The sequence below is a fragment of the Bidens hawaiensis genome, unplaced genomic scaffold, assembly GCF_021521415.1.
Source record: "Bidens hawaiensis isolate Kalapana, Puna unplaced genomic scaffold, B.hawaiensis_p1.1 tig00018422_1, whole genome shotgun sequence".
In the NCBI taxonomy this organism is placed as follows: Eukaryota; Viridiplantae; Streptophyta; class Magnoliopsida; order Asterales; family Asteraceae; genus Bidens; species Bidens hawaiensis.
Genome location: NW_027492781.1, coordinates 140,127 through 154,318, shown reverse-complemented (window position 1 = coordinate 154,318; position 14,192 = coordinate 140,127). Strand labels below are relative to the sequence as shown.

Sequence of the window (14,192 nt, the reverse complement as noted above, 5' to 3'; positions counted from 1 at the left end):
ATTTTCATGGATGCCACTGTAAAACACGTTAGCGTGTCATTCGTATTTCGGTTGTATAGATTGTACTACATAAAAATATGTTTTCGGTGTCACGTGACCCGTAACTGTAATGCTAGGTCCGCCTCTGGTTCGAATCATGAATAGATTATTGTGCAGTTGCCTAGTTCTTGCTTTGGCGCGATTAGTTATTGTTATTATTATTATTTTTTCATTTTGGCTTATAATTTGTGTATATTTATGCTAGCTACAAGATGCATGATCCATCTAAGCTTATATAAATGTTTGCAAGTATATGTTTGAAATAATATTATACAATCAAAATCATTTTATTTATTGCAATGAACATAATATGGAATATGAGGAAATAGATATGTAATTAATTTATAACCAAGTGTCCAAGTTAACAGAATATGATCAAGTAATCTGAATCTCTACAAGTAACAGTAGTTAACGGATCATCGAAAGCATATGTATAAGCAGAAGGACAAGCCCGTTTGAAATACTGCGAGTATTTCGTCGGCTTGCATCTATTCAGATTCTGAAACGGTCCGGTGCAACAATACTCCGGTGTCTGGAAAGCCGTGCACGCGCTCTTACACGCCACAATTTCCCCACGGTCTCCTCTCACCACGAGATTCGTGGGACAATGCAAGTTCAAGTCACTCTCACAACCGACACTCGGGCAAACACCCGAGTCGTCATATGGGAAAACCGAGATAGGCATGTTGAACCCGTCCAATATGCTGACGTCGTAAAAATCTACGGGCTATCAAGGGTGAACTCAGCTATAGAAGCCGGGGGCTCACCGCCTGCGCCATTGCAATAGAGACCGATTCCACAGTCTCCCGTGGCGCAGGTGCCTTCACCGTAAACATTGAACATGCATCCGCTTCGCCCCCAGAACCGGCCGGACCAGCCTTTGGGGGCGGTCAAGTTTCTTGATTGTAAAGGTTTTAGCTCGAGACCGCCTTGCATGAGTTGCGGTTGGCCACCGGCTGCTTGGATCCCCGGCCATACGGTTTTGTCACATCTGTTTTGCAATGTGAAAACGACTGCGTCGACACCTGCGAAAAAAATACCGAAATGTAACATCTAAAGACGAAACCGAATGATTAAAAAAGCCGAAAACTTTAGGATAGTTACTGAAGGAAGACAGAAGTATGAGAATGAATAAATGTAAGAATGCCATTACAGGATTGAAGTGAACATGTGTTATAGTCACTTATATAAGAAAACCAATATATATGAAGGTTTGTAAAGATGCAAACCTTATGGTCTTAAAAATAAGCATAACTAAGGAGTACACAGGTTTGCAACACAAAGACTGCCGCCTTCATTTGTATATGGATTGCATGATACAATATTTAGTTCTTAAATTTATGATTTTAATTCATAGTTTTTAATGTTAGTTATATAAATGGGTCCATGTAGTTTAGCAAATAAAAGGTTTTTGGATATGGCATTTAAAGGTAACGGGTTTGGTATATGTGGTTTTCATCTTGTCACATGGTTGGGGTCAACGCTAACTTTTGCTAAAAGTTTTGTTAAAATTTAAAATGATTGTTTTGCTCTTTAGTTTTTTTTTTAAAAAAACAATGAATTTCCTTTTGTGTTTAAGACTTAAGAACAAGCGTAGTGGTGCCACGTTGTGGCATTTTCATTCCAAAACGCCGGAGGCACCCCCCCCCCCCCCTCTCTCCCGACCTTTTGGCTAGGCATTTTGGAGTTGGCATTTCCTATAAAACACGAGCATGACACGAGTTTTGATAAAATTGCGTGTGAAGAGGGGAGAGAGAAATATATGTAACTATTGTAGAAGAGTTGTGACGTTTACCCACTACGCCACCTTTTGCGAAACTCTCAATTGATGCCACATGACGCAAAATACCTAAAGGTGGACGTTTTAACTACAAATAGTCCCTTTTAATTTACTTTTGTAATATATTTGTCGTTCAAATAACTCTTATTTTAAATCTATTTTAAATTTACTATTGCAACCGTTTTCAGGTGTGAAGTATAGACTTTATTTTGTTGTTGATATTTTACGACTGGAATTTATGTTTTAAGTTTTAGGGTATGTTTGGCAAGAAGCTTTTAGGAGTTTTAAGCTTTAAGCTTTTACGAAAATGCTCATACTCAATTAAAAACTTTATTTGGTTCAAGTAGCTTAAAACTTTAAGGTCAGGAGAAAAAGTTTAAAGCTTAAAACTTCTACTAGTAGCATTTAAAAAGAGCTACAAGCTTTTAGCATTTTAATTTAGTTAAATAACCTTCTAAAATAAATACATTTACTATAATTGTTTTTAGTTATGCCAATTTTAGTAATTTATGCATTTATTAATAGTTCCAGCTACTCTGCCAAACATCTAAATATATCTAAAGAGCTACAACTTCAAACCATCAGCTTCCAGCTACCAGCCACCAGCCTCCAACTACAGTTACCATCTAGTTTTGCCAAACATACCCTTAATATTAAATTAGTTTTCGAATGTGTTGGGATCCGAATATAACTTTTAGTTATTATTTATTTATTTTTATAATTTCTCAGATAGTTTTGTGACCAATTTTCTTTTCTTTACCATTTTTTAAATAAATATTTGTAATTGTTTTGAGGCTTCACATTTATTTTCTCCTTTTTCTATCTTTGCGAACAAATCATAATTTAAATTTAGATTTTTTTTTTAAATTTTTTGGCGATAGTTTTGCAATTGAATAATATAAACATTAGCATACTATAAACTTTAACATCTAAAAAGCATCTTCATATAACGGTATAAATATAGCCACACAATGCTCTTAAAAAGTCAAATATAAATAAACTTTCAATATTCAATCGTAAAAGTTAAGAAAAAATAGAAGTTAAACGTCAGTCTCCAAACGATCAACAAATTCAAAATTTTCAGTTTCTCAAAATTAATAACAATAAAAATAACTCTTAAATTAGAAGAATGAGATTTATTCAAATTAAATCTTGTCATGAATAATCGATTTATTTTTTTTTTAGCCGCAACAATATTTATATTCAAACAATTCCAAGCAACGTGTCAGTCATAACTCATAAACTCATTCAGCTCATCACATAATTCAAAGTCACACTTTGACCCATTGAACCTTAGATTGATTGAACCTGAAGCCATCATAAATTTAATGTTTCTTGTCCCAGCCAATAATTCAATTCAATACTGGTGGTGGTTGTTACCATCATAAGTCATAACTCATAAGTCATAATTCATACCATTTATGTTTTAAATGTTTAGCTGAATATAATGTTTAGCTGGATATACTAATTCTGTTTAGACCGCGAAAAACTGTTTATTCATAATCAACTAGAAACAAACAGTCATGAATAATAATAATAATAGAAGTATGTTCATCTTCAATCTTATGATAGTCCTCACAACTCTACACTATTATTGTATTTCCACAACTCAACTTACTGATCAACATGCTCTCGAAGCGATCAAAGCTCAAATCGTCGACCCGTGGGGCACTTTATCGAAAAACTGGTCTACAAAAACCTCCATTTGTAACTGGGAAGGTGTCACTTGTGGTTCTAAATCTCAAAGAGTCATTGAGTTGGATCTTTCTTTCATGGATCTTGTTGGTACAATATCTCCACATATTGGTAACCTTTCATTACTCTCATTACTTGACCTCACCAACAATAGTTTACACGGCTCTATACCTCCGGAAATCGCAAAGTTGCACTATATGAAAGAAGTGTACATGGGAGGCAATAATCTTACAGGAAGTCTACACTTATCATATTTTAACAACATGCCTAAACTTGAAATATTGCATCTGAATAATAATAATCTCACCGGCACTCTTTCTCCGAATTTTCTTGATAACACGACGAGTCTAAAGACACTGCGGTTAAGTCACAATTCGTTACACGGAAACATTCCAGATGAAATTGGTAACGGATCTTGTTTGCGTGATTTTCACGTGGATAATAACCGGTTAACTGGTTTTGTGCCACCGACGTTTTTCAATCTATCTTGTTTAAGAAAGATTGAGTTATCGGTGAATAGTTTGTCAGGGAGGCTGCCAGATGATATGTGCAATGATCAGCTCGGTGAGCTCGTGATGTTCTTTATATCTGACAATGAATTCACGGGACCAATTCCGTCTAGCATCGATAAATGCCGGCAGCTTCAGTATCTATCCATGTCATTTAATAAATTCAATGGCATCATCCCAAGGGGAATTGGGAATTTGACTCTTTTGAAGGAGTTATTTCTTGGTGATAATGACTTGCAAGGTATGGTTTTAAATTGATTAAGCAAAAACTAAGTTATATCACTATATATGCAATATTTTTTATCAAATTTTTAAACCACTAAAATATATTTTCTCTTACATCTGGGCGTCTTTTATAAACCACATTGATTGATCTTGGAGTCAGAACATCACTATGCATAACTCGTTGAACTCAGCTAATTAAGTATGCAATAATGTGTGTGTGTATGTGTGTGTGTGTGTTACGATGCAATTACTAGGTTGATATACATAACTGATAACACACAAACAACAAACCAATTACATTAATATATACGAGTTTGTGCTTATGTTTAAATAGGTCCAATTCCAGCTGAGATAGGCAACTTGAAAAGGTTGGAGATATTATCTAGTTTTGGAGGGAATTTAGAAGGACATATTCCCCAAGTCATATTCAACATGTCATCTCTCAAGTCAATCAATTTCAATAGAAACAGTTTGTCTGGAGTTCTATTCCTGGATATTGACATCGGTCTACACAACCTTGAAGAGTTATACCTTTCCAACAATCAGTTTAGCGGCCAACTTCCGGCTGGTTTCTGGAAACTGAAAAAGATTCGAAGGCTTGGGCTATCGGTTAACAACTTTACCGGAAACATTCCTTCAGAGGTCATGAATCTAACACAGCTGACACATCTTTATCTTGGAAGTAATAGACTCACAGGTGTGTTTTATAATTTACTATTTAGTTAAGGATCATGCTATAGCTAAACCACCCCCATTTGACTTTACACCATTAATATACTCGTCACAAAACATTTAAACGGCCGTTTTGACAAAAAGTAAAAAATTATTGGTCAGACCTTTTAAACAATATCCGGACAACCATTCTAACCATAAGAGGGTCAAACATTGAAATTATATCTGGGCTGCTATTATGAACATGGACAGTGAAACTTTGAAAATTTTTGGTCAAAACAGTCATCCGACATCTATTCGTACGGTTGCTTGAAACAATGTGGAATTAGATGTCAGATAGCGTGTTTATATATGGTCCGTTAATTATGTCATTTATGTTGCAAACGCAATTAATCTTTTGGTTGATTTTTAATAAGCAACCTTAAACAACCCCTTAAGGTCTCTTTAGGAATAAACGGTACTATAAGTCTACAACTAAATAGATCATATGAATTATATGGAGCTTCTCTTTTTATGAAATCGAGTAATTTTATTACTTAACTTTGTGGCAGGAATTATTCCTGATGAGATCAACAGCCTTCATAACCTTGAGGAATTGAGTTTACTAAACAATACGCTTGGCGGAAGCATTCGGTTCAACATCTCAACGCTAAAGAAGCTGGACTTAAATTAGAATTTGTTTTCAGGTAATCTCCCCGCCGACCTTGGTTTCCGGCTTCCAAATCTCCAAGAGCTATATTTGGGCGATAACAAATTCCAAGGAACGTTGCCAAGCTCAATCATCAACGCTTCCAAACTATGGACGCTTGAATTATCTACGAACTCATTTTCTGGTTCCATACCGATTACAATTGGTAGATTAGAGCGACTAGAACGACTACATTTCGGAGAAAATTATTTCACTAGTCAGGGCTCAGAGTTAAACTTCTTGTCATCATTGACAAATTGCCGAAGGTTGCGAACACTCGCTTTTGCGTATAATCCCTTGAAGGCTTTCCTTCCCACTTCTATCGGTAACCTATCGACATCTCTCCAAGTGTTTGAAGCATTTGGATGTGGAATCAAAGGCATTATTCCTAGTGGACTTGGCAACTTGTCTAGTTTGATAAGGTTAGCTTTGGACATGAACGAGTTAAACGGAAACATTCCAACATCACTTGGAAAGCTGCAAAATATTGGCCAATTGTATCTTGAAAACAACAGATTACAAGGAGGTATTCCGCAAGAATTATGTCGTTTGAAGAACTTAGGCGAGTTATATTTGAGTAAGAACCATCTCTCGGGAACCATACCACCATGTTTGGGAGATATCAGTTCGCTTGCGTGGTTATTCTTGGACTCGAATGGATTAACATCCACGATACCATCGAATCTGTGGAGCCATAAATCACTTCTAGTCCTAAACCTGTCCTCAAATACCTTAACCGGATATTTGCCACCAAGTATCGGAAGCTCTAATTCACCTCTTACCGGATTGGACTTATCATTTAATACATTGTCAGGTAATATTCCAAGTAGCATTGGTGGCTACCAAATGATGAACAAACTATCATTGGCTCATAATAACCTGCAAGGCGCAATCCCAGAGTCGATCGGCAAGTTAATAAGTTTAGAACTTTTGGATTTATCTAACAATAATCTATCTGGTGTGATTCCCAAATCCTTAGAGACACTCAGCCATCTTGAATACTTAAATCTGTCTTTCAATACGCTACAAGGCGAAATACCAAGTGGAGGACGGTTTAGTAACTTCACCGCTTCATCGTTTATGCGTAATAAATATCTATGTGGTGTACCAAAACTGGGAGTTTTGCCTTGCCTAAGCAAACAACATGAATCTAGAACTTTGTCTTCTTTGAACTATATATTACCTATCATTGCATCAATGACTAGTTTAGCTTTAGCTTTATATTTACTGAGAAAATGTAAAAAACGCAAACGAACAAATGTGGAGCCGCCTTCACTTGTTGAATGGACAAGAGTATCATATTACGAACTTGTAAGAGCAACCGAATCATTTTATGAAAGCAACTTAATTGGGAAGGGGGCTTACGGGGCGATATTCAAAGGGAAGCTCTCAGATGGTGTAAATGTTGCGGTAAAGGTTTTTAATTTACTCTCCGAGGGCGCAGTAAAGAGTTTCAATGTTGAATGTGAAGTACTACACAATGTTCGTCATAGGAATCTTGTTAGAATCATTAGCAGTTGCACTAACTTGGATTTTAGATGCTTAGTTATGGAATACATGTCGAATGGGAGCCTCAAGCAGTGGCTATACTCGCATAACAATCATCTGAGTCTTGTGCAACGGCTGCAAATAATGATAGACGTTGCATCGGCTCTGGAATATCTACATCATGGTCAACCAAAGCCTATTATTCATTGTGATTTGAAGCCAAGTAAGGTCCTCCTTGACGAAGATATGAACGCTCGTGTTTGTGATTTTGGGATCGCCAAAATCTTTGGTGTAGAGGAATTCAAGTTAAGAACTACAACATTAGGAACAATCGGATATATGGCACCAGGTAAGGCTCTTTCAATGAAAAACTTAGAGCTAGTTAAAGTGAAGAAAAGATATATTTAATTTATATAGGCACACATAATATTTTCCACATATATTACGGGTTGTATAACTTTATACAACCCATATGATATGTGAATGTTATACGACCCGTATAACTTGTCAGTGGTGTGTGCCTGTGTGGATTGTATGTTAGTGGTGTGCGTATAGTATGACCCCTAATTAGTGATAAAAAGTTTTCCCAAAAAGAAACAAGAGAAAAATTACCGTTTACATCCCTTTGGTTTTAGGGAGGAGACACAATGACTCCCTGAAAATTTTTTTGAACTAGTTGAGTCTCTGTGGTTTCAATAACGAACCATTTGAGTCCCTGCTGTTAATTAGCATTGTTAGCTTTAGGGGTAGATTCGACATTTCATCTCTGTATATATATACATTTGGTATAATTAAATGTATCAACAAATTTTAATTAATATGCTACTTTGTCATGCATAGAGTATGGGATAGAAGGAATAGTGTCACCAGGAAGTGATGTCTATAGTTTCGGCATTCTATTGTTGGAAACGTTCACGAGGAAGAAGCCCACGGATGAAATGTTCTGTGGTGAGTTGAGTTTACGAAGTTGGGTTCTTGAAACAATACAACGGTCATTTTTTGAAGTTGTTGATGAAGATTTGATTGACGAGCACTTATATACCAAGCAAGAATCGTTGGCGTCTATTTTCAGTCTGGCAATAGATTGCACCTCTGAGTCATCTTCTATGCGGACAAGCATGAAAGAAGCCGTGGTTAAGCTTAGCAAAGCACAGGAGAATTTCTTAGCAAATAATTAATTTATATATCTTGTAGCGGTGAAAATAAACAACATGCATAATTGCATTAAGAATGAAGAATAAATACATTTGGTTATGTTGAAATGCTTTGTGTTACTGTCTTAGCATATGATTATTGCTATAGGTTTGATTAAGTTATGAAAGAAAATGCAAAACTTTGATTTGAAATTTTTGGATTAAACCAAGTTAAAAATTGCAATGAAAATACAAAAGCAAACATTACAAAAAGAGTTAAAAGGTTATGAATATTGAAAGACTTAAATTGATGATACATTGTTTAATCGGCTACATATATATAGGTGCAGGGGAATATTAGCGTACAAATGAAATTAACGTGCTAAACGTGAGAATCACGTAGAGTAATTATGAAATTACATCATAGAGTAATTAGATAATTACTCTACTTGATTCTCACGTTTAGCACGTTAATTTAATTTGTATTTGATCCAAACCCTATAGGTGTATCTTATATCGATCCTACGACTGACTTAGACCACGATGCATGTACTTATACACGAATCATATGATCTTTGCTTTATATATATATATATATATAACCCGTCCTACTATTGACACAACCAAATAATATCACAAAGAATAAACATCAAGTGTTCACATCATAGGTAAACAGAAAAAATAACCAAACCTTGTGCAGTGATCACGAGAAAGAAATTACTTGATCATAAATAAAACAAACAAATTTTGTAATCTTTGATTTTTTTTTTTTATTTATATTTTTTTAACTTCTTTTGAACCGACATTTGGAACCTCCGTCGAACTGTCGTTTTGTTAGTGTGCTGCTTCTACTGAATTTGTTAGTGGGCTCGTTTCGTTGCAGCCCAAGCTAGAAGTGATATGTTTGAAGCCCAACAAAGATTGATTTTTTTTCTTTTCTTTTTCTAATTTTCTATTGTCACCCACTCACTAAGGTGCACACAATACCCGATTCTGAACCAAACTTGAAACCGGTTCCTACCCATATTCGACTCACGGGTATGACCAGGTATAGGATTTCTCCCCGGAATCGGAAATACCCGGTCAAAACCCGACCCTACCTTACCTGAAAAAAACCCAGAAAAGCCGGTCAAATACTCGACATACCTACAACTGGTTCCTGTATGTCAAATGATTTACTTCCCGCGGACAAAGTGTGCAATTATGTAACCCTCCATCGCACCCATCAAGATCACTTGAGTGGCCTAAGATGCCCTAGGCATGCATCAAACTTGGGTTACCCAGGTAATCAAGCCCACCTTCGCTAAAGATTTGGGCTCCTTCCTTGAACCATACAACCTCACCAAACTTCACATCGTTACGGGTCAAAAGCTCTGGGAAGACACACCCAAGAGCCCCAAGCATAGCACATCTAGTGTGGATGACTTTAAGCTCACGGTTCTTGGAAAATGTCTCTGGGTCAGCAGAAAGCCCGATAGTGTCCCAACTGTAGTCACTAGGGAACTCACCATTGAGATACGATGGGACCTCACAGGAGAATGGGCCTAGGTACTTGACACGGTATGGGCCATACCACGGGCTTTCTGATGGTGCATCATTCTTGGGTGTTGCAGTTTTCCTCTAGAAAACCCACCCATTTCCAAGAGCTTTGAACCAGATGGAGCGGTTTTGATTGCTTGTCCGACGAAAAGAGATGAGAGACCTGGTGGAGGCAGCCATTGTTTAAGTTTGTCAGAAGATGTTCTAATTTTCAAAGTTGTGAGTATGTGTGGATTTTGTGAGTTCGTTTACAGGGTGAAAGGGCTAAGCACTTGGTTAGAGAATCACAATGACAAACACCTGTTTTTGTCTTAAACCGACAACTCAACATGCCATATAAGATTTTAAACCAACATATGAAAACCTTTATGTCTCATCCAGTGATTAATACACATTGATATTTCAAACTGTCACCTCATCATCTACTTTTCGCTTTAAATAATCTATATATTTTACAATAAATTATTTTATATTTCTTAAATATTAAATAAATCAAATAATAAAAAATAAAAAACATACTAAATAAAACTTAAAACATAAACATATTTAGAAACAGAGGGGGTCCGTTGACCCTCCGACCATTCTCCGGCCATGCATGTTTTGATATTTCTTATTAAAGTTTTGACCCTCTATAATGTTAGTTGAGTAGTGCTGCGATGATTAAGAAGTAAAAAGAAGAAAAGGCATAGAAGAAAGATTTCTCACATGAAATTTTGATCTGTGTTAATCACACATCATGTGAAGAAGATGATTCCATAATAGGGGTAGTTTTGTAATTAGACATTTGAATATGAAAAAGTCTATGCTAGGTCCAGAGTCAATTAGAGTGTAGTGTAACAAAGTACTTTTTTAAGTCCTTTAATAATAGCACCAATAAAAATAGTATTATTATTATTATAATTAATAGTTTATAGTAAATCTCTTAAGACTTTATTTTTTGTTTGTTTTGTACGTTTATGTTTATCTAATCAATCTTAGAAATTTCGGTATTTTTAATTGTATTATACTTCTAATGTATAAGACTTTTTTTTCCATTTTTTACATCATTAAAAATATTATCATTAAATATTAAGACATGTATTATTGACCCTCTGACTTCAAGTTTCTAGTTCCGTCACTGTTTAGAAACACACCTAAAAAAATTAAAATAAAAACAAACTGAAACCGAAATAATAGCTAACTAGGCCATAACATTTTGGTATCCTCTCAAACAACTTCACGTGCGTTACTAGTGTTTTTAGGTTCATAGTTGATCTGTCCGTTAAGAATTTGGTAATTTGATATATGTATCTCTATTGTGATTGGCACACACAAATCTTACATTATTAATTGAAGCCAACTACAACTTTTTAAGATTTCACCTCATTTGTCTTGACAAATATGCTACACTGAAAAATTAACCGATTTCTTGATCGCTGGCTGGGTGGGCCCAAGATTGATAAAAGGAAAACGTAATTTTGGGTCTTTCATTGCTCTAATGAAACCCTCGGTTGTTTTATTCGATTCTCTTTTATATGATCAAAATGAATACAAACCTATGCTTTTTTATTCTCTTTCAACGGTCCATGCTTTAATGCTTTACCACCATATATAATTATATACACACACACGTTGGTAACACAAGAACACACCTTTATTATTTAGGAATATTAGATTTTAATAATCTAAATTTTGACCCATTGGTTGACGTGGTAAATGTGATCTAGAAAAATCAACCTAAAACGCAACAAGTAATAAACCTAGAAAACCAATAAATCAGACCACGAACGACAGTGAACTGTACCTATCAAACGTAATATAACTTAAGGAAGTCCGAGATATCGAACCCTAGAGGCACTATCAATAAGAAAACTAGACTTACTAATACTAAAAGATTTATTTGATTATTTAGTTCTAAAAAATACGTTTTGCCTTAAGGTCTTTGATTTACCCTCTTATCACGTATTATTCACGCATCATTCTTTATTTGGTTTGATGGGAATGGAATACATATTTGGTGGTGAGGATTGACATCATATGTCATATAATATGACTCATATTGTACTCCTTGAGATATTTTGCTTTGATTATTTCTAAAACTTCATAAAAAATATTACCCGTCTATATATAAAAATACATATAAAAAAATCATATGTGTCACTCTTTCGTTGCTCCCTCTATCCTTGCTCTCAATCCACTGTGATTTGAGGTTTCTCATGTGTTTAACCTGAATTCACGGGTATATGTCACACTAAACCCAAATAGTCCTTAAATTAGTTACAAAAACCTAAAAAATGTAACAATGGGACTCAAACTCATATATAAGATTATATTTGTGTGAATTTTAGGGGCTTAAGTTTTGTATATTGTATAAAAATTGCTCTGAAGAATGCTATTTCATCTAAACTGGGTGTTCTTCGATGACCGGAGCTAGGGTTCTAAGGTTCCGACGGTCCCTTAGATTTTCCACTGTTCTTTTATTTGAATTTGATTAAACTTATGCAGAGTTTGAATGCCGTCGTCTTTTAAGGTTCATAATAATAGATTAAAAGTAGATAAAACAGTATTCTAAGAATCTAAGGTTGGTACTTAGTAGTGATCATGTATTTACTGCATTTGAACGTTAGACAAAAGGATGTTATTAGCCACTTTAGATACTGAAACTATTATATACTTTCTAACACTTCTAAGGATATATATATATATCTACACCAAAATGCTCTATGGTTTATTAGTTCTAGATATGAAATTATTATATACGTTGTTTGAATATTGTGAGGTCACCTCTACAAAATGAAAGACTAAGCTCATTATAAATAAGAAACAATACGAACATTCAATAATATAGTAATTAATATACAAGGAACTTAACGTGTTATAACTTATAACACCCTTACAAAACATTTTTCAATATATATTGAATAATCCGTAATGTCAAATAATTTACTTCCCGGGGACAAAGTTCGTAGCATAAGACCACGCGTTGTTGGCAACAGGGTCCGCAAGGTGGTCAGCGAGGTTCTCCAACGGTCCCTTACCAGTCACAATGGCTTGAACAAAGAACCCGAACATAGAGAACATGGCTAGTCTTCCGTTCTTGAGCTCCTTCACCTTCAACTCAGCAAAAGCCTCTGGGTCATCAGCAAGGCCCAAAGGGTCAAAGCTACCACCAGGGTAAAGTGGGTCAACAACCTCACCCAAAGGCCCACCGGCAATTCTGTATCCCTCAACCGCACCCATCAAGATCACTTGGGTAGCCCAAATGGCCAAAATACTCTGAGCATGGATCAAACTTGGGTTACCCAAGTAATCAAGCCCACCTTCGCTAAAGATTTGGGCTCCCGCCTTGAACCATACGGCCTCACCAAACTTCACACCGTTACGGGCCAAAAGCTCTGGGAAGACACACCCAAGAGCCCCAAGCATGGCCCATCTAGAGTGGATGACCTCAAGCTCACGGTTCTTGGCAAATGTCTCTGGGTCAGCAGAAAGCCCAGCAGTGTCCCAACCGTAGTCACCAGGGAATTCACCAGTGAGGTATGATGGGGCCTCACCAGAGAATGGGCCCAAGTACTTGACACGGTCTGGCCCATACCATGGGCTTCCAGATGGTGCAACCTTCTTGGGTGTTGCGGATCTCTTCATGGAAACCCGCCCATTTCCAAGAAGCTCAGAACCAGATGGAGCGGTTTTGACCGCTTGCCCGACAAAAGTGGATGAGAGAGCCATGGTTGAACTTGAAGCAGCCATTAATTGAGAAGGTAACACTACTTAGTAAATTAGTAGTTGAAGTAGGTTGACAGCTTGAGTATTATGACTACTTCAAAGTGGTATAAATAGTTTTATGATTGACTAGTATGCTTATCTTCAATATCTCCAACTTGATCTTCATTGGTGAGTGATATTTGGCGGGTGATATCTTTAATGGCTAACAATGATAATTTCTATGGATCAATGAAAACAAGACATGTGTACAGTTTTGTATCTATCCAGATTTTCTATCCAAAAATCTAGTCATTAGATGTTTTGTTCATGACACAATTCACTTGAAGAATATGTGACTCTAAGGGACCTAGCATAATGTGTGATATAACTTTATATGTGTTCAAAAGATTGTCTATATCCTTAACATATATATAATACATGAAGTGAAATGAAATGAGAATCATTTTTAACGTACGTTTGATTAGTGCTCAAAAGTTTAGTTAATGAATTTACAGATTTTACTAAGATATTAGTAGAAATTCATGAAAAATATTTGTATTTTAGGTGTGTTGTTTCTATATATTTTTTTATCGTAAACTTTATCACTGTTGAGTATATCCTATTTTTGTCCGCCTATCAACACTGGGTTAAACTAATATGAACCGTGACGCCATATTGTGTATAAATTCACGTATAGAATGCAAATATATAAATTTAGGCGAGGAGAAGTAAACTCATGA

The 14,192-nt window shown here is 35.8% G+C and overlaps 1 protein-coding gene and 3 pseudogenes across 2 annotated transcripts; 1 reads left to right on the top strand and 3 right to left on the bottom strand.

Annotated features, from left to right (window-relative positions):
- Positions 1 to 352: 352 nt before the first annotated feature.
- LOC143555959 (thaumatin-like protein pseudogene) lies at positions 353 to 1,212 on the bottom strand (annotated as a pseudogene).
- A 2,130-nt stretch (positions 1,213 to 3,342) lies between these two features.
- On the top strand, positions 3,343 to 8,446 carry LOC143555969 (uncharacterized; annotated as a pseudogene). The gene is made up of 4 exons (XR_013139292.1): positions 3,343 to 4,264; positions 4,583 to 4,945; positions 5,472 to 7,445; positions 7,937 to 8,446. The product of XR_013139292.1 is annotated as an uncharacterized LOC143555969 (transcript).
- A 958-nt stretch (positions 8,447 to 9,404) lies between these two features.
- Positions 9,405 to 9,948, bottom strand: LOC143555968 (chlorophyll a-b binding protein 16, chloroplastic-like; annotated as a pseudogene).
- A 2,586-nt stretch (positions 9,949 to 12,534) lies between these two features.
- LOC143555979 (chlorophyll a-b binding protein 3C, chloroplastic-like) lies at positions 12,535 to 13,553 on the bottom strand. The gene has a single exon (XM_077045427.1). The coding sequence runs from the start codon at positions 13,495 to 13,497 to the stop codon at positions 12,691 to 12,693; it is 807 nt and encodes a 268-aa protein (XP_076901542.1). The 5' UTR covers positions 13,498 to 13,553; the 3' UTR covers positions 12,535 to 12,690.
- Between the last annotated feature and the right edge of the window lie 639 nt (positions 13,554 to 14,192).

Bases quoted from the DNA above. Each gene is read 5' to 3' on its own strand.
- LOC143555979 (XM_077045427.1), bottom strand. From the start codon at position 13,497: ATGGCTGCTTCAAGTTCAACCATGGCTCTCTCATCCACTTTTGTCGGG.